Source organism: Ambystoma mexicanum, chromosome 12 (assembly GCF_040938575.1).
Source record: "Ambystoma mexicanum isolate Mex_15411 chromosome 12, UKY_AmexF1_1, whole genome shotgun sequence".
NCBI lineage: Eukaryota > Metazoa > Chordata > Amphibia > Caudata > Ambystomatidae > Ambystoma > Ambystoma mexicanum.
This window is the reverse complement of record NC_090936.1, coordinates 1,164,201,607-1,164,222,203: the sequence shown is the minus strand read 5'-3', so window position 1 is coordinate 1,164,222,203 and position 20,597 is coordinate 1,164,201,607. Positions and strand designations below refer to the sequence as shown.

General features: G+C 49.7%; 1 protein-coding gene across 5 annotated transcripts in view; it reads left to right on the top strand.

Moving 5' to 3' along the window:
* Nucleotides 1-20,597, top strand: part of XPOT (exportin for tRNA) — a 1,180,573-nt gene that overhangs the window by 600,381 nt on the left and 559,595 nt on the right. For all 5 annotated transcript variants that reach the window (XM_069629779.1, XM_069629778.1, XM_069629776.1 and 2 more), the window contains one exon: nt 7,507-7,651. In XM_069629779.1, coding sequence (XP_069485880.1) covers nt 7,507-7,651 — 145 coding nt within the window. The remainder of the gene's footprint in view (nt 1-7,506; nt 7,652-20,597) is intronic.

Sequence of the window (20,597 nt, the reverse complement as noted above, 5' to 3'; positions counted from 1 at the left end):
TTCCCCCCGACACCTTTGTCGCCGGCTGAGAGGACTTTGCACTCGCTGGATGTGGCTAGAGCACTGAAGTTCTATGTGGCCCGCATGAAGAGCTTCCGGAAGACGTCGCAACATTTTGTGAACTTTGGACCCTTGAACCATGGGAAGGCCCTCTCCAAGGCTTCCATTTTCAGGTGGCTCTCCGGCTGCATCATTGTCACTGGTTGGCAAACTGACCATTGCCTGGCCGTCCGAGAGCCCATTCAACCAGAGCGATCGCTGCAAATACGGCGTTCCTGTCTGGTGTGCCCCTTCTGGACATCTGCAGGGCTGCTACGTGGACGTCGACGCACACCTTCACGAAGTTCTACTGCATCGACAGGGATTCCAGGGAGGAGTCCAGTGTCGGCCAAGCAGTGCTGCGCAACCTGTACGCTTGAAAGGGAGTCTGATGAGGAGTTAAGAGATGCTTAATGGTGAACCTTGCCACCCACTGTGGTTGTGCATGTGTGTACTGCTATGTATTCTTTATTCATGAGCATGTGAATCCATGCCAGACCCCATGCTGGAGAAGAACAAGTTATTTACCTGTAACTGTTGTTCTTCAGCATGGGTCTGGCATGGATTCACATGCGAACCCTCCCACCTACCCCTCTGTGGCTCTTCTCTTGGTCCTACTGCCACTTTACGTGCAACCAAATCTGAAGATGACTGCCATAGGAGGGGCTTAGGTAGAGGGCAGTCATTGGCTTGGGGCAGTATGACCCAGAGCACAATGATTGGTCATTAGGAGAAAGACAGTTCAGAAATGGAACTGAAACTGATTTTTTTTCTTTACTAAGGATTCCCAGCCAATATTAATGAGCATGTGAATCCATGCCAGACCCATGCTGGAGAACAACAGTTACAGGTAAGTAACTTGTTCCTTCAGCGGCACTTGACGGTTTCAGCTCCTCGTGCCTGACAGCAAATAGCAACACTGCGGTTCTCGGATACCACTTCAGACTTTCCTCGCATCTGGGGTCCAGCACTCGTGAGGTGGCTCAGGCTTGGTCAGTCCTGCTTCAGGGAAGTGCGGAGGATCTTCCTGGTGCTCAGGTCCGACTTAAAAGCGATCCACTCAGTTTGGTGTTCCTCTCCCTGGCACTTCGGTTCCAGCAGCAGCAGCAGTGGAAGTACTGCCAGCTCCGAGAGGATGTTCAAACAAGTTCACTTTGGGGTTGATTGGTCCCACCAACCCAAGGGGAGAAGTCGTCCTTGCAAGGCTTCTCTAGTCGAAACGAATTCGGAGCTTCAGCACAGCAGCAGGGCTTCACCGGGCAAAGCAACGGTCCAGGAGTTGCAGCAGGCATCTCTTCCAAGTTCTTCTTTGGATTCCTTCGTCCAGTGCTCGACTCTGCCTTCCAGCCTATCTGTCAATCGCACAGCAGGGTGGCTGGCCAATCACCTTTGGGTGCATACCTGTAACCAAGGATTAAGCACAGGGAGTTTCGGGCACCTCCCTCAGTTCCTGCCAGACATACTGGAGCCAGAGGCGGGCTTCACTCGTGAATCCCGCCAAAGACAAAATGAACAAAGGGACCAAACCTGATTTGGTGCGCAGAGTAAATCTCAACAAGGACCTTTCCAACAAGAAATGGCGACAAAAGAGGACCAGGGTCATTTTGACAAAATGGGCACCCATGGGTGCCTTACTGCAGCTGTGAACTCAGCCTGCGGTAAAAAAAGAAACCACTGCCACCAGTCATTAATTGTAGAAAGTGTAACATAAAAATGTTACATGAGAAACTAGACAAAGGGGATACTAAGTAACCCCTCCAGCACCCTACGTAAGATAGTGTGTGCTGGGTCTAGAAAGTTACAAATTGTAATCACTTCACTGCTCTTGGAAACAGTAGTTTCACCAAGAGAAGGTATTTAAACCTTTGGGAAATCTGAGACTTCCCTGTGCCACTGCACTGAAGGTGCTGTGTGTCACAATGCAAAGATGTCGTCTTTGGAGTTTTTCAGACTCCAAAGTTAAAAAGAACACATAAAACACATAGAATTAAAAATACAAGGTCCCAAAGTTCAGCAGAAGAGCTGTGGGTCTCTAAGGTGGGAGGAATTTAGCACTAAACAGAAAATTCTCCCTAACAGCTCTGTTTGGGCTTTGGTGGATGGATGGATGGATGGATGGATGGATGGATGGATGGATGGATGGATGGTCGGGAGGGTTGAGGTGTGCGGTGGGGGGGCAGACAGGCATTTTATTTGGTGTGGTGGAGAGTGGGAAGCGTGTATGAGCGAGGGAGGAGAGGGGCAGAGGGTTGGGTATGGCATTGGTTCGGTTTCTAGAGCGCCCATATGCAGCTCTGTTCTGGGCAGTGTGTGGCATGGTGGAAGGTGTGTCGCCTGAAGATTGGGAAATGGGCAGAGCTGTGGTTAGCGAGCGATGCTGTGAGTTCAGTCCGGAGTGATAAAGGACTAAATTTGAGCCTGGGTTGTGCTTGAATAGTACGCAAAGGTCTAAACACAAAAAATGCCTGAGAGTTGTTTCATTCAAAGATCTGAACAATGCTTACAAGTTGTTGAAGTTCTAAAGCTAAGCAATGCCTGAAAAGATGTCTTATTTCAAGACTTTGAATAATACCTGAAAGGTTGTCTAAATTCAAATGTGAACAGTGCTTGCACACATTCTGAAATTCAAAGCTGCACAAAACCTGAGTTGTCTAAAATTAAAGCATGAACAATGCTTGAACAGTTATCTAAATTCAATAACCATGCCTGAAAGATCGTCTAAATTTAAACGGGTGCACAACTTTGTAATGCTGATGGGTTGTCCAGAATGTATAACTGACCTGAACATGCGACCCATCCAGGGGTGGATTAGTTCCCCCGTCCTTGGTCTCGGATGGGGGAGGAAGGGAATGGGTGCGCGCGAGCGCTGGGAAAGATTTCTCTATTTAGCAACTTTCCCTTCATATTCTATGGAGTCCCAAACTTTTTGCTTTTGTTTTTCATCATGTCCTGACTTTTTACATTGAAGTGAAGCCTTCAGCTTCACTCCACTGGGCTTTTGCGCACATGTTGTGTGGAAACTGACTAGTCCTTCAGGTTGTCAGTATTGGGAAACTGTTTCCCTTAGTCTTTTGACTTTGTTGCCTTTTTGGGTAACTTTTTAAAATTGCACAGGGCATCTTCCAATGCAGTGGGGTTTCTTTTTTGTGACCCTAGACTACGCTCAAAGGGATTTTTTGATTACCGAAGATGTGCTTAAGGAGAAACTCGTGGCAGCAGTTATTTTTTTAATATTGTTTTCATTTATATTTCTTTAGCCTCACCGCTTTTTGCTACTAACAGAGGCTAGTATCGCAACATGGACGTGCCATGAGGTTTTTTGTTTGTTCCTTGGCCATCTTGTCCCTTGGCCTTATTCCTGCCCTGCCAGGTCAGGAATTTTCTATTATGGTCATACACATGCACGGGAAAGGCTTGCTTTTCCCAGGCTAGTGCATCCCACATGTGTGGGGTCCCAGGAAGTGGACTGGGACTTTCTGGACCCCATCCACATAGATATGGTTTTTTGCAAAAGTCGCTCTTTGACAGGACTTGGGAAAGCCCACCTTGGATGAACAGGGTATACACCTCTGAGGATCATCCTGAAATACCCAAGGGATTGGTAGAGTGGTGAGCAGCGAGGCTTAGTCTAAGGAGGGAGGAAGGCTGTAGTTGGGTACCAAGACCTCAGAGCACACCTTGGTTCACGAAAAACGCGTACACACTTAGCAGTTATTTAAAAATAGGTATTTATTATATATGCACTAAGGCACACTATTGTAATTCAAAGATCAGGTAAGTACTAGAAAACATATAAACCGTACAAGAACACTGCAATACTCTTAGAATAGTAACCCACAGGTATAGTGTTAGAATAGCTTTTTCAGTAACAAATCACTTAGTAAACCAACTGGAAATCTATATGCAAAACCTTTGCAAACTCTTAATACCTTTTTGTAACTTTAACCCAATCCTTTCTTAACAGTCCAACCCTATCTAGTTTGAGTCTCTCAAAGTTCAGATGGGCCACTGGGCCACCAGTAGCTGCAGGTTAACTGAGAAAAGGTGGAAAGGAGCCAAAAACAGTGTTCAGAGGGCAGGGAGCCTAATGATTCCTTAACATTGCAGGTAAGTAAAGGTGTTGGTTACAAGTTGGTCCAGGGAGGTTAGGATGACCCCCTGAAAAGGTGCCCCGGGCAGGTGGTTCTACCTCTAGAGTACAATGGGTTGTCCACCCCAAAGTTGCTCTATGGGGACCTGAGGGGAGGCAGGATACTAGCTACCTGCAGTCCCCAGAGTCACAGGATTGCACAAGCATCCCCCAGATAGATGGTACCGGAGGTAGACAGTACCTTGGATTGAAGGTGTTGCTGTGGGACGGTTCCAGCTGTAAGGTGACAAATGACCCGGTCTCCTGTAATAGGGAGACAGTAACCTTGGTGGGTCTGGCGATGGCGCTCGAGCAGAGGGACGTCCAGCAATCGATCTTCATGGTACTGGCTTGTTGGTGCCTTTTGCAGGCTTGGAAGGCAGACAGTTGTCGTGACGGTCCACTCTACTCCGTTTCACGGCCCTCGCCTTTGGTGAGGAGACTTTCTGGAGCTGGCTCAAATTGTTGCAGGCTTAGAAGGAAGTCCACAAAGGTACATGCAAAACTGTGCTTCAGAGGACAATGCACTGCGTTTTGGCACTGGACCACTGGTTTTGGGAGTTTGCAGGCCTTGGGGGTTGCAGGTCTTCAGGGGATGGCGCAAAAATTCTAGATAGGCACACCAGTCTATGGGAGGAAGTAGTCTTCAGATCTTCCCTGTTGATTGGATTGGTGAGGTCAAGTCAGCAGCGATGACTCAGTAGGCTCTGGTGGTCGTTGGAAGGGCTAGCAATGTCTTGCTTCATTCTCCTCTTTGGATATTTCTGTTCCAGTGGTCGACTCTTGGTTTCTGCTCCAGGACGTCGGAATGTATCGAGGAACACTGGCTGAGTCCACCAATCACGTCCCATGCACCATTCAATCTTGGGGGAGGCTGTCCAATGGGGCCAGCCTGCCTCTCAGTCTGAACTGTTTTCAGCCAGGCACACTGCAGAGCGAGAGGCAGGGGAGTTTCGGTTGACCTCCCCCACTTCCTGTCCTGCCAGGCACACACAGAGCATTTGCAGACTATCCATGGGAAGCCCAGTGGGGACAAAGGGACAAGAGGACCCTCTCCCACCTAACATGGTAGACAAAGGGATCAGAAATAAGCCATCTTGTTCAGGGCTTTAAAAAGTAGGGCCTCTATTTTGGGTAGGGGGTCCCCTGTGTATCTTCATTGGAGCTGTGACTTCAGTCTACAGGGTAAAGTACAGAAAAAGATGTGTAAAAGGTACACTGCCACCAGCCCGAACAGATGGGCTTGCCACAGTAACAAAACGTTACTGGAGAGGCGAGAAAAGGCGCTCACTGTATCTCCTCAGCACCCCACATAAGGTGGTGTGGGCTGATCTCTCAAGAAGAAAACACAGGTAGGATAAAAAGTATCCCACTGCCCTGGTAACAGAAACAGTTAGTGAGGGAAAGACAATAAACAATGACATAAATGCTTTATAGACACCAGTTTGCTCTGGTGTCTCATGTGCCCTGGAGGATGTTGCTCTTGTCCTCATGTCAGCAAGTCTTGCTTCAGTTTGCTCTGGCATCTCATTTGTCCTGGAGAAAGTTGCGCTTGTCCTCTGTTCGGCAAGTCCTGCTGCTGTTTGTTGTGTTTCAGAAGCGCTTGATTGTGATTTTCGCTTTGCATCAGATGGAGCTTTTCCAAGCGATGTTCGTTTTGTGTGTGGCATGTTTGTCACTCAATGGCTTCAGCACATTTGGAAAATTGTCCAAAAAAGATTGATTGTGCTCTCTTCTCATGAATGAACTTAAGTGAACTGTAACCTTGCACCTTGCCATTTCCCATATTTGGAGTGGTGTGATAAAAAAGATTTAAATTCTTTTTTATTTTTATTCCCTTTAAAAATGCTTTAGTAAACAGTTTCCAACTTTATACAGTGGTAATACATTTTAAAGTAATAACCAACATATCGAACATTTTGCTTCAGACACTTTTCCAAATGTTGCCTCTTAGTGCCTACTGTAGTGAATTGGGGTGAGCATCAGTAAATGAGGGTGTCTACGGAGTGAATATTTTGCATCCAAATATAGACTACGATCTTGCCCCAGACAAAAGAGGAATCCATGCAAAATGTGGTACACGTGGGTTCAACATTGCGGATTTGTATAGCCAGACAAACACACGCACACATACATACATACATACATGCATATATTCAGCTTTACATATAAAGTTAGATAGCAGGGGCCGAAATTAAGATTGGATAAGCAGGGGCTAAAAGCAGCTACTTGGTGTCTGGCATTAACCAGTGCGCAGCAGCCTACCACTGCAACCAGGAGCCACTTGTTAATACCCTTCGCAAATTTAATTTCCACATAAGATGCAAACCTACTATTTTATCCATTATTTATTACCCCCTATACTTTAACTATCATATAGTTGTGTCCTAATTCTCATTTATAGATCATCCTAAATGCACATAGGTAAATACTAATAGGTGGCTTTGTACTGCATCCATTGGCCTGGGGAGCCAAAAGTAGCTCCTGGTAACTGTTGGTGTCAAGCTAACCAGGCTCTTCTAGGCTACAAACAGTAACTGAATAGCTCCCAGCCCCCCTCAATTTCGAACCATGAAGAGGGTACTGTTTGTGTTTCTCTATGGTGTTTCTACTATGATTTCTGAATCAGACTACTTACCTGTATTGCACTGGATTTGAATCACATGCTTTTCTATCATCTCACAAGAGTGAACGCATACATGTATTTTATAGTAAGTGAGGTACAGTATTTGTCTAGAGGCTTTATTGGCTGGTGTGCATGTTAATGGCGTAATAAATCATTTTATATTGTTCTGTTTACCTGCCTAACTGTAATAATTGTGTTTTTCTTTTTGGTCTCATTGTAGCCCTTGACCACTCTGACCCCTCCTGAGTCTAAGCATTTCCGATCTGCTACCTATCTCTATTGGGTTTGGCTAGACTTTGTGTCTTTCCTGTTAACCATAATATGTTGGCCTTCCAAAACCAACCCCCAAGGTTGATTTTGGAAATCCACCTTAACATCTACCTTTAGTAGAGGTTTGGCTTCCTTTTCTAATCTTCTGTGTGTGGCCCATCAATGCCAGTGGATGTAGTTCCCTCAACAAAGGAGGACACAAAAACCGCTGTAAGTGTTTAGAAACAGAGTCAAGCTTTTTCTGCCACAATCTTTTTTTCTCTAATGGTTATCCTAGCACAGCTGTAATCTAACTCTGCCTCACTCTTCCACCATGACGCAGATCCCATGATCAATCATAAATTACACTTTTTCTTCCTGAGCAATCAATGTGATCTTGAATTCTCTTGCACTTACTTGTGGTAAAGTTGCTTTTTCAGTATGCCATATATATTCTTTTTAGAAATTGGCAATCTAAACCTTTTATGGAAGTTGAAGTTGCCATACGATTGCTGTACATGCTTGGTGAAGCACTCCCCGTCGCCCATGGGGCTCACTTCAGTGGGGACATTGCCAAAGCCAGTGCTCTGCAGGATATGATGAGAACTGTAAGTAGAAGCCTGATTGCAAAAAGAAAACCAGCCCTTAGACAGGTCTCATCTCAAGACAAATGAATGTTTTCTTTATTTATCTTGTCTTATTACATAGTTTGACAAATCTGTTTCAAAATATAGATAACTGTCTTAAGTAGATTGCAGTGTGAATATAAGGCTATAGCTATTCAGTGTAATTTGTCATTTGAAAATGTTATGTCATATTTACTATACAAATATAATGCCGTAAGTAGCTCTCCACATAAGCTGCATACTTGCCTATTTAAGTATCTAAAATCTGGCCAATAGACCCAACAAAGTAAAAAGGGAAGTAATAGGAATGCATGTGGCTGACCCTTTATGCAACCTGCATTACACATGCGTTGAAACCAGTGACATGTACAGCACCTCCCACGAAGAGGAGCTGTGCTATGTTGCTGCTGATGGGAAGCCGGCAAATGTGGTAAAATGTTTTTTTCAGTTACAGGTATTATGAGCTACAAAAAATGTTTGATTTACAAGAATAACTATTATTTTTTTTCATTTTTTTTAAATAAAAAATCATCATTGCTTGACTAAAAATAGATCAGTCGGGAACGAGTACTGTGTTTTTTGTTCTTTTGGAAATGTTTTTAAACCCAATTTCCAAAATAGGGAGTAAAATGCATCAAATTCTGATCTGAAACTCTGGCTTTAAAGCAACCATCATCTGAAGCTGCCTTCATTACTAGTCATGTCTTTGTAATTGATTCATGGTGTTTTACCTTCTGTATCGGTATACTGGTTTCTTCATATCTCCCAGTTCTTATTTTATACCGTGTTAAGGGGAATTGGACAGTATGTAATTCTAAGGGCATTTGCGGCACACATCTTTGTCTTCTTAATCTCATATACCCATGGCTCAATACTCTAGTTTGAAATGTCCTACTCTTATTTCCTAATTATATTGCTACATCCAATTCTTTGCCTTTATTTATCTGCTACTAACCCTAACCACCCTATTCCCAAACTACGCCTCCCCAACCAACCAACCTATTCTCCCTAATTGGAAAACCCTGATTAACAAATGCTACTCATTGTCCTTGTGTTGAATCCTCTGGGAAACGTTATTCCTTTGGAGTAAACATTAACTTTGAGCACACTTTCTTTCGTGGGTGAACTTTGGTTGCCGTCTGCCCCAGTTGATGCTGAGCTCTCCTGCTCACCTTAACATGGACTGGTCATGACTAAAGACACTGATGGCATGCATGTTAGCCATTTACTTGTAAATCTGCTTTCCTGTTTTGTTGCACAGTCACATAAAGATCTGTTTTGACTTAAATATTATTTGCACATTACATTATTGCTGCAAATTGTAATCCAGTGTTTTAAGATGTATTTGAAAACTGGTGGGCAGATTTTAGTAGGTCACCCTAGTTAAGATGAACATGGAGCTCTGAGCTGCTAGCCAAAACCCAAACTATGTAGGTGGATGAACAGGCAGGGCTTAGTCGCAGGAGAGCGAGGGTGAGGTTATGGGCCCTCAATGATTCCAAACAATATAACGCAATTCAGTTTAGACAGTTTTGCAGGTGCTGCAGGTGAGTTGGGGCAACAGAAGACCCTCCTGGGCCTCTGTGCGCTGCATTTTTGCCTGTGGGTGGGTCCCCCTGCCCTGGCCTGCCCCCCTGCTTCCTCGCTTCCCTTTCCTCCCTCCACCGGCCTCCCAGCCCGCCCCCCGGACCCTGATTGGCTAGCAAAGATCAGCCTTTTGCAAGGCTTGTATTGAGCCCCACTCCCTGCAGCCACCATTCCACCAGGCACTGCAGGTGTTGGGGCAACAGTAGACCCTCCTGGGCCTCTGTGCACACCATTCAGGATTTTCTTCTCTAAGACTTGAACCTAGGGCCAACAAAGGCTCCAACAATGCTGAAAAGAAACAGAAGCTCTTCCCGGGATCTCTATGTTCAAACCAAGAGAGAATACTCCAGCGAGGGAGTCTCCAAGGAGAAGAAGGAACTCTTAACAAACGACTCGCGCCAGCAGTGTGAACAACAAATGTCAACAGCAGGGCATCAAGGTACATACTGCTGGTGGCACCCTCAGACACCCATAACTGAAGAGCCAGTGAGCTTGCAGCACCTTTTGCAACTCCTGCAGCTATCCACAGCGAAGCAGAATATCCTGTAATTAAACAGATGTATGCAGTGGTAACATTTTTAATCATTGCACAATGCATCTTACAGTGCAGTGAGGTTTCTTTTGTATGACCCTAGATGACACTCAAAGGAATTGTTTTGGTTACTTTAGACATGCATAAAGACAAGCTGGTGGCACCACTTGCAGTTTGACTATTTTTGCAATACTTTTCATTAGCCCTACCGCTTTTACCGCATTTGGCTACTAACAGTGGCTAGTGTCCCAACATGGCCATGCCACCAGGTTTTTGCTTGTTCTTTTGCCCATCTTGCCCTGTGGCCTTCTCCCTGCAAGGTCAGGAAATTCCTTCATGGTCATGCACTTGCCCGGGAAAGCCTTGGTTTTCGCAGGCTAGTGCAGAGCCATGTGTGTGTGTTCACAGGAAGTGGACTGGGACTGTCTGGTCCCAATCCAAACTCGTTTCTGTATGTCTAGAGAGTATGGATGAGTTTCACCTTCAGTGGTCCTGATTGGACCACTGCCGGGGTGTGAGTGAGGGTCAGATCTCCCATTGGGTGAGCTGAGTTTGTGTCACCTGAGTTTCTGGATAAGAAGAGGAGTCCTACAGTCATGCCTCAGCGATCCTGGAGAAATCCTGCAAAGAGCTAAGTATCCTACTTTGCTGAAGACGAGTGAAGAGATTGCGACCCGTCCCAAGAAGACCTGGCGACCAACTTCTGCTGCTCTCCTGGAAGAGCCCGGTCTGGCAAGTGATCTTTAGAAGGTGGATCTTCGACCGCGGGAGTGAAGGGAACTCCCATTCCAGAAGTCTGCACAGTGTCCTGCGACCCAGGGAACTCTGAGGTGTCCCATAGCCAATCAGCGGCTGACAAGTTCGAAGTTTGGGCTACTGCTCTGCAGACGCTGGGGACTGCCAGCTTATCATACAAGAGTCGTCTCAGCGAAATGTCAGCGTTCCAGCATCCAAGGGACCCGAGATACGGGGCTGACAGGTGGTGACAACTGTGCCCTCCTGCAACAGTGACCATCATCCAACTGCTTTCACGCATCCAGTCGTGCGCTGAGAGGAGGCCTGCACCCGAGTGAGCTGCATTATTCAACTGGAATACCTTGCACCAGCATCTGTGGCCGGCCGGGTATTCCCTCAGAACCTGCAACTCCTTGGCATAGAGGTTCGAAAGAAAAGGTGGGAAACTTGACCTCTGACTACCGTCTAAAGATCTGCCATGTCGCAAGAGAGACTGCAGTATGGGGTTGAGTTACTGTGGTACTGAACTCTTATCTCACCTTCTAAAATGTTTCCTAACCTTTAAAACGTTTACATTATTTTGGCTTTGCTCTTGTTTGTTCACGCAAGCACAGACCGTTTTATTCACTAGGATACATCCTTAACCTGACTTTTGGAATTTTGCTCCCATCCACATGACCCTCCTAACTTTTTCCTGCCTTACAAAACTGCTGGAAACTTTGTGAACTTTCAGGGCACAAGGTCCCAGTCAAGTTAGGGTTGTAATATTGTGGACCTCCATTGCAAATCTAACCATACCTTTCCTTTCAGTATTGTGAGGTGGGGGAAATTGTGATTCTATTGCACTGGCTGCTGGGACTGTATATATGTATGTTATTGTTAGTTTGTGATGGTAATACTTGTTTAAGGTTATTTTTATAGTGTTTGCTTGGCCGTAAATACATATAGTATTTTTATAACTACTTGTCTAAGTGTAATCCTTGATTTCTTGGTGGAATCATTTTGGACCCTTGACCAGGCTCACACCTTCTTTAGACTTGGCTTTAACCACTCTCCATGCTACCTTGATTGGTTTGGCTACAACTCGCACAGTTGCCCCTGTTCACGAACTAGGATGGCCTTCTTTTGATACATCTGTCCCCCAGGCCAGAGTATAGAAATCTACTCTTAACAGCTACCAATGTGGCAAAATGGCTTGCACCCTTGGTGAAGCCAAAATTAAAGCACGACGACCACCATGTTTCCTAAAAGCAAAATACAGTGACATAATTACTCTAGGGCAAATATGGGGTGCTTTAGAGGCACCCCTGGGATTGGGCACCTTATCATATACCATTTACCGTATTTAAGGGATAAAGTGACGTAATAGCAGGGGGACTTCACGCAAAGTCCATCAGGCCATCAAAAAGCTATTAACAAGAGACAGGTAAAACCAACAAGTTGAGGGGCCCAAAAACGGGCCCATGAATCTACAAAACAGGAATTCTGGCATAACTTTCCCATCCCAGACTATAACCAAGAGTAACTAATCCAAAGTTTGTTTATGCATTTATAGCAGCGCACGTAGCCCAGGGGCATCTTTGCGCTACTTAGTGTCATGTTTTTTTTCTGATGTGCCGCAAAGTAGGGCGTTACAGTAATCCAGTTTAGATCCAACGAGAGTTTGGGCAATGTTGGTGCGGTTCTCGGAGGAGAAGAACAGTTTGCTAGCATTAATCAGCTTGGTAGCGTAGGCAGAAGTGGATGCAATGTGGTTCACCGGCCGCGACATGTTTAGGGAGTCATCAAGGTAGACCCCCAAGTATTTTACAGCAGATACAACAGGGATGTTGTGGCCATCAATGGTGAAGGAGTTGGAAGGATTTGTCAAGCTGGCGAGGCGTGCTGGGGAGCCATCGTTCAAAAGTGCTGTCTTTTCAGCAAAGGCTGTGCATTGCCATCCACGGTTGAACAGTCTTGTAGCTGGCGTTTACCGTTACCCGTCAGGGTATTCTGGACGGTGTTACACCAGGTGTTAAACTTAGTTACAAGTGATGGTGGGAGGCCAGGAGATTCTAGTTCCGGTAGATGATGAAAAGTTACTGTATATTAGAGGCAGCATTGGCTATCTTGTTGCTGTAACTCGCAGCTTTGGCAGCATGGATACTTAGTTTGTAATTCGTTGCGACTTCCGTAAACAAAGCTTTATTGGTAGAGGACAGCATTTTCAGCTCGGCGGATTCAGCTGCTCTTTTCAGAGTGCGTAGTTCAGAGATCTGACGTGTACCAGGAGTTCTGGTGTTGGGTTGGTATAGCCCTGCAGGCTAGGAGTATGAAGGAAGCCAAGGTGTAGGTGGCGTTGGCAAGCATGGTATTCAGGGCTCAAGTCATAAAACTAACAGTGGGGGGACTCATCAACAAATGCAATGGGATGTGATGTTGCCAGAAATGAGCATATCAAGGTGAAATATGCACATTTCATGAAATTGATTTTGTATATCCACCCAAATTGCACAGGACAAGTGGCATTTGCCTTTCATAAAATCAACACACACACAAAACCAAGAGAGGATATTTTCTTCTGATAGTGTTTTTGAAAATGTTAAAAGGTGTGCATGTTTTAAACTCCAAGAACCAATACATATGTTTTCCCTGGAACATGCAGTACTGAAATGGGACAATTTACCTTTAGTTGTTTATTGTTCATCTGATTATATAGTGCAGTGGTGAAGTGTCCCGCCTACAAACCGGATGACTGCGGTCAATCCCTGAGGTCGGCTTTAAATCATAAAGTCAAGGAAGTCTTTCAATGTTTTTCATTTTAGCTGGGGGGGGGGGGGGAACTGAGTCCACCCTCTGAAAAAAGTGGGTGGACTCCATCTACCTGCGTGTACCCTCGACTTTAGCCATGATGGTATAGTAGTGGTCAACAAGTTCTCCAGCATGGGGTCTGGCATGATTCACATGCTCATGAATATTCCCCGTCGTCAGGCTGGGAATCCTCGGTAAAGAAAAAACCAGTATCAGTTTCGTTTCTGATCTGTCTTTCGTAGTAATAACCAATCACTGGTCTCTGCGTCATACTGACCACAGCCAATGACTGCCCTCTACCTAAGCACCGCCTCTGGCAGCCATCTTCAGATTTTTACCGCACGTTCATGTGTTGGGATCCTCGTGCTATTGCTCTCGAGCGTTAGTGCTATTTTTTCACGTTTTTTTCTCAAAACTTCGTTTTTTCCGGTCAAAAGAGCCTCAAGCTCCACCGACTCTCCATCCGATCAACGGGGACCCGTGTCGGATTCGTCTGCGCCCCTCAAGGGTGAAGATTTCGTCGAGCTACGTTTTGGAGGACTTCAGAAGCTTCTCAGGCCCGGACATGGCCCAGGAGAAGGGAAGCTCGACACCCGGAAAGCTGTTCAGGGTCTGCCCAGGATGCCAGCTGCAGAATGTCTTTAAGGAGGACGAACACTCCTTTTGTCTCTACTGCTTACATGAGGACAAGACGCACGTGGAGAAGGACTGTGCGTTTTGCGGCAATATGTCGGAGCGGACCATGAAGGACCACCATGAAGGACCGCCACCAACGCCTCGCCAACTGGCTGGAAGGGAAGAGCCCGTCAGGCGAGAAGAAGAGGAAGAAATCCGAGCGGTCTTCTAAGACCTTTGAGGACGCCCCGGCGACGGGGGTCCAACACAAGGCCAAGCACCGTGAGTCCGCTGGCACCGGGAGCGCCGAACGGTCGGGCTCTACGGGCGCCAGGCAGGGCGCACCCTCCCCGGCACCTTCAGCCACGAGCCAACGCTCTGGGTCGGGTAAGAGGAAGGGCGAGCACCCGGCAAAGCTCCTGGAGAGGCCCCGGTCGAGCTCGAAGGCCCCATCGGAGGGGGAGCGAGGCAGTGCCCCCCCCCTCAAGGATAAGGCGGTGAGCGCACCTAAGGTGGTGAAGGCCTTAATCCATCCGGCCAAGCCCTCTATCGATACTGTCGCGGCGGGCCTGGCTCAGCCTGTGGAGGCTACACCAGTGGTGGCGACCTCGGGGCTCAGAGTCTCCCTGCCACCTCGGAGGGAGTCCTCTTTTGTGCCCGTCGATAGGACCCCTGTGAAATCCCCGGCGGGGAAGAAAAAGGGGGGGCAGGGCGTCGTCGTAGATTCGGCTTCAGAGGAAGAGCTGATCGAGGTCTTAAGCCACGGCCTTGGCGTGGATGAAGACCGGCCCGTCGGGATGGATCCCGACGCAGGTGACGACGACAGCGTCGAGGGTGCCGACGGGGCCCCTGATCGCCCGTCGGATTCCCCTCTGCCAGCGCCGCAAGACAACTCGGCGGCCATTTTGTTGGCTATACAGTCCTTATGCTCAGAGATAAGGACGAGACTACCGTTGCCGACGGAGCAGCCTCTCCCGTCGGGGGATCCTGAACCGGGACCTTCGGGTGTTCCCCCTCCCAAGAAAAGAAGGATTCACCCTCCACCTCCTTTTCAGCCGTCGCGACCAGTCCAGCCCTCCTCCCCGTCCACCCGAGGGGATGATACGGGGACTGACACGGCAGCGACGGGTACGGACGACGAGGTATACGACGAGGATCTCCCATCGTCACCTCCCACCAGGGCCTCTCCGCCCGACGAGATTGGATCGTTCCACTCCATGATCGCCAGGGCATCCGAGCTTTTCCAACTCTGCCCTGAGGAGAAGAAAAAGGAAGGATTCCTTTATCAACGGCGCGAGGCCAAGAGGAAGACGGTCCTCGCGGTGCCTCTACTGGACGACATTTGGGATGAGGGCCTCGCCCTCCTCAAGAACCCTTCCACGACGCCAGCTAGAAGAGACCGGTACGAGAAGAAGTACCGGGTCCCGGACGCGGCCCCCCTGTGCCTCTGGGCGCCGCCTACCCCGGACTCCGTCGTCTCCGCGGCGGCCAGGAAGAAAGCGGGGGGGGTGCGGCCTCCACATCGACTTCCCCACCGAACGGCGAGGGAAAGAAATTGGATGCTATGGGACGCAGGGTCATCTCGTCTGCAGCGACGACGATTAAAGCGGCCAACGCCTTGGCTATCGTGGCCCGCTACGACAGGGAGCTATGGTACAAACTGGCTCCCCTGCTGGACTTCCTACCGGACGACAAGAGGGCGGATGCCCTGGAGATCCTACAGGAAGGTGAGGTGGCGTCGGACCACGCCATCACTATTGCGACGGACATCGCCGACACTGGGTTTCGCCAGTTGGGCAACGGCGTGTGCCTTAGGCGGCGTGGATGGCTCAAGGCTACGGACTTCCGTCAAGACGTACAGACCAGAGTCCTGGACATGCCGTTCGATGGGAACAACCTGTTTGGGAAAACAGTGGACGATTCCCTTCAGGCCATTAAAGCGGACACTGAGACGGCCCGGGCCCTTGGGGTTCTACAGCAACGACGGACGCCCTTTCGGAGCAGCGGAGGCAAGGGCGCCTCCAAAGGTTCCGGCGGCGGTTTCTCTACCTACCGTCAAGCGGCCCGCTCGTCGTCTCAAGAGGCCTACAGAGGACGAGGCAAGTCTGGAGGACCCCGCCGTCGTCGCCAAGGAGGTCAAGGCGGCAAAGCCTCGTCGAAACAGGATTGAACCGGCCGTGGGGTCGGGCCCCCACCGAAGCACCCCGGTGGGAGGCCGGCTGGCGAGCTTCGTCAGCGTGTGGGAGTCCATCTCCACCGACCGTTGGGTGCTGGACGCCTTGGCCCGGGGCCACGCGCTATGGTTTCAAAGAAGGTGCCCGCGCGTCCCCCCCGTGGCCAGGAGAGAGCTTCACGTCCCTCAGCTTCTCCTGGAGGTAAAGGCGTTGCTCAGGAAGGGCGCCATCGAACTCGTCCCAAAGAGGCTTCGGGGCTCCGGAGTTTACTCGAGATACTTCCTCGTGAAGAAGAAGACGGGAGGATGGCGCCCCATCCTAGACCTGCGACGTCTGAACAAGTTCATCAAGGCGCAGAAGTTCCGGATGGTCACCCTCCAGCACGTCCTGGGTCAGCTGGAGGAAGGAGACTTCCTGTCGTCGTTGGATTTGGAAGATGCCTACTTCCATATTCCCATCCTAAAGGGGCACCGAAAATTCCTCAGGTTTGTGGTCCAAGGGCGTCACTACCAGTTCAAAGCCCTCCCCTTCGGACTACGGTCGGCACCCAGGGTATTTACCAAGTGCCTTGCACCGGTGGCGGCGCAGTTGCGCCGCGAGGGGATCCACGTCTACCCCTACCTGGACGACTGGCTCATCCGAGCCAAGACGAGGGAGCTCGCCGTGGACCACACGGCAAGGACCGTTCAACTTCTCACGGACCTGGGATTCTCCGTGAACTACGCCAAGTCCCACCTGGTACCCGCGCAAAACGCACTGTTTCTGGGAGCGAAGCTCGACACAGTGTCCCTTCTGGCCTCCCCGTCGGAGGAAAGGACCAGGTCCATCCTGAGCAAGGTACAGCGGATGTTGGTTTCCGACGCGGCCAAGGTGAGGTCCATCAAGTCCCTCCTCGGAATGATGTCCTCTTGCATCTACCTCATTCCCATGTGCAGGCTCCGGATGCGCCCGTTGCAGGAGTTCCTGGACGCGCGCTGGATCCAAACGACGGGCGGCTTCGAGGAGAGGATCACACTCGACGAGAGTTTCCGCCGAGCGGTCCGGTGATGGGGCATCCGCGCGCATCTGACGGCGGGCATGGACTTCCAGACCCCAGACCACCAGGAGACAGTGACCACGATGCCTCCCTGGAAGGGTGGGGAGCGCACACCGAAAATCTGCACGCGAGAGGCCTCTGGCTCCCGACGGAGAAGTCCCTCCATATCAACGTCCTGGAGCTCCGTGCAGTGTTCTGGGCCCTCAGGTCCTTCCTTCCTTCCGTCCCTCAAGGGCAAGGTGGTGAGGATCTTCACCGACAACACCACCACCATGTTTTACATCAGGAAACAGGGCGGAACCAGGTCCCCAGCACTGTCCAAGGAGGCGCAGGACCTGTGGCATTGGGCAGTCGCCCAAAGGATGTTTCTGGTGCCGTTTCATCTGGCAGGGATAAAAAAACACCATCGCCGACTCACTCAGCAGGGAGCTGCGCTCGTGCCACGAGTGGTAACTACGGCAGGATCTAGTGGATCGCCTCTTCCGACGGTGGGGCACACCCCAGATCGACCTGTTTGCGACGGCGACGAACTCCAAGTGCCGGAGGTTCGCCAGCAGGTTTCCCCAGGCGAGGAGCATGGGCGATGCTTTCTCGTTCCCCTGGGAGGGCCTGTTCCTCTACGCGTTCCCTCCTTTGCCACTGCTAATCCGGCTCGTCAACCAGCTCAAGAGGTCACGGTGCAGGATGATCCTCGTCGCACCTGCGTGGCTGAGGCAGATATGGTTCCCGGACCTTCTGGACTTGTCAGCGTCCCCGCCAATCAAGCTGCCGGTGGACGCGGATCTACTCTCCAGGGAAGGAGGCGCCATCCTCCACCACGACCTGAAATCGCTGAACTTGCAGGCCTGGCTCCTGCAGCGCTAGAGTTTGGAGGATACGACATACCGGCTGACTGCAGAGAGGTTCTTGCAAAGGCCAGGGCGTCCTCGACTCTTAAATGCTACGGACACAAATGGAAGAGGTTCTCTGTCTGGTGCCACGCACAGAAGATTAACCCTCTACGGATTACGGCTCCCCAGGTACTGCCGTACCTGCTGACGCTGGCCAAAGCTGGACTGGCACACGCGTCCATCAAGATTCATCTTGCTGCGATCTCCCGATACACCAGAACCACGGGCCTGACGTCCCTGTGGTCTCATCGTCTGGTGAAAGAGTTCATGAAGGGACTGTTCAGATCGTTCCCGCCGGTGAAGGCGCCGGCCCCGGCGTGGGAGCTCAACGTGGTGCTGACCAAGCTCATGGGACCTCCGTTCGAGCCTCTGCACTCGGCCCCGTTGAAGTTTCTGTCGTGGAAAACAGCGTTTCTTGTGGCCATCACCTCCGCACGACGGGTGGGAGAGAGCCAGGCCCTTTCCTGCAAGGCCCCGTACTTGACTTTTCACGACACAAGGGTAGTGCTCAGGACGCACCCCTCCTTCATGCCCAAGGTACCGTCGGACTTCCATCTCAACGAACCCTTGGTGTTGCCTGTGTTCTTCCCGTCGCCTTCGTCGCCGGCTGAGAGGACTTTGCACTCGCTGGATGTGGCTAGAGCGCTGAAGTTCTACGTGGACCGCACGAAGTGTTTTCGGAAGACGTCACAACTCTTTGTGAACTTTGGACCTGTCAATCAGGGGAAGGCTCTCTCGAAGGCTTCCATTTCCAGATGGCTCTCCGGCTGTATCATGTACTGTCATCGGTTGGCAAACCGACCGCTGCCTGGCCGTCCCAGAGCCCATTCCACCAGAGCGATCGCCGCTACCACGGCGTTCCTTTCTGGTGTGCCCCTGCTGGACATATGCAGGGCTGCTATGTGGAGGTCGACGCACACCTTCACGAAATTCTACTGCGTCGATCGGGATTCCAGGGAGGAGTCCAGGGTCGGCCAAGCAGTGCTGCGCAACCTGTTCGCCTGAGGTGAGCCTGGTGAGGAGGTAAGATGCTTAATGTTGAGTTTGATGTAATGCTTAATGTTGAGCCTTTGCCACCTCCCGTGGTTGTGCATGTGTGTACTGCTATGTATTCTTTATTCATGAGCATGTGAATCCATGCCAGACCCCATGCTGGAGAAGGAACAAGTTACTTACCTGTAACTGTTGTTCTCCAGCATGGGTCTGGCATGGATTCACATGCGAACCCTCCCGCCTACCCCTCTGCGGCTCTTCACTTGGTCATACTGCCACTTCACGTGCTTCCAAATCTGAAGATGGCTGCCAGAGGCGGTGCTTAGGTAGAGGGCAGTCATTGGCTGTGGTCAGTATGACGCAGAGACCAGTGATTGGTTATTACTACGAAAGACAGATCAGAAACGAAACTGATACTGGTTTTTTCTTTACCGAGGATTCCCAGCCTGACGACGGGGAATATTCATGAGCATGTGAATCCATGCCAGACCCATGCTGGAGAACAACAGTTACAGGTAAGTAACTTGTTCCTTTGTCAACGTCATGTACATTGGGCAAGGGGTGGTTAAGTAGGGGGTGGACACGGGCACTGGTGAGGTTACGGGTGTTGCAAGCCAGTAGTCGGTTACACTCCAGAAAAGGGGAATTACATTTTTGGGATTCCCTGACTATCTTTGTTGTGGGCCAGCCTTTGCAGATTACTTAGGAAATGTCTTTCTCTTGGGAGAGGGAGTTTGTTCGCAAAGACCCTCAGAAGACGTTATATCCTCTGCCCTTGAAATAGGCTTTTCTCCACAACCCCAAGTAGAGATATCAGAGAGTCAGCCTTTTTGGAATAGACCTACGGCTCTCCTGTAGGAGCAGGTGAAATGACAGGCTCTGCAAAAAAGACATGATGGTTGGAAGGTTTGGAATTGTTGCTCTGGGCAACACACCAGACCATCGTTCTTCGCCTGCCAAGCCATTACAAAAGGGGTAAGACCATATGCAAATCAGGCTCGGGCCCACCCCAAAAGGGGCAGTCCAGCCCAAACTGCTTGGCCACATCCCTTCTGCACAAGGCCACAATCATCCCAAAACCATGTTTCGGCCTTGTTGAGCATCATCATTGAGGAGTAGCTTGGGTCTCTAGGCTTAGAGGCCCAACAAAGCCGAAACATGTTCGAGGATGCTTGTGGATTCCGTGCTTGCTGGGCATAGAGACCCAAGCTGCTCCTCACTGCTGATGCTCAACAAGGCCAAATCATGGTTTGGGGATGATTGTGGCCTTATGCAGAAGGGATGTGGCCAAGCAGTTTCGGCTGGACTGCCCCTTTTGGGTGGGGCCAAGTCTGATTTGCGTATAGTCTTTCCCCTTTTGTAATGGCTTGGCAGACGAAGAACAATGGTGTAAGGCAGAAACCTGTGCAGTTCCCTTAGGGACCACTGCAAAAAGTTTAAGACCACAGAAGTAAGCAGTAAACCCAATTGGTAGCAGTCCGCACCACCCAGATTTTCCTGGTAGCTGTGGCTGAGCAGTCAGACTTCTCTCAAGAAGAGTTAGGCAGTATATAGAGAATACACAATAGGGCTAAAA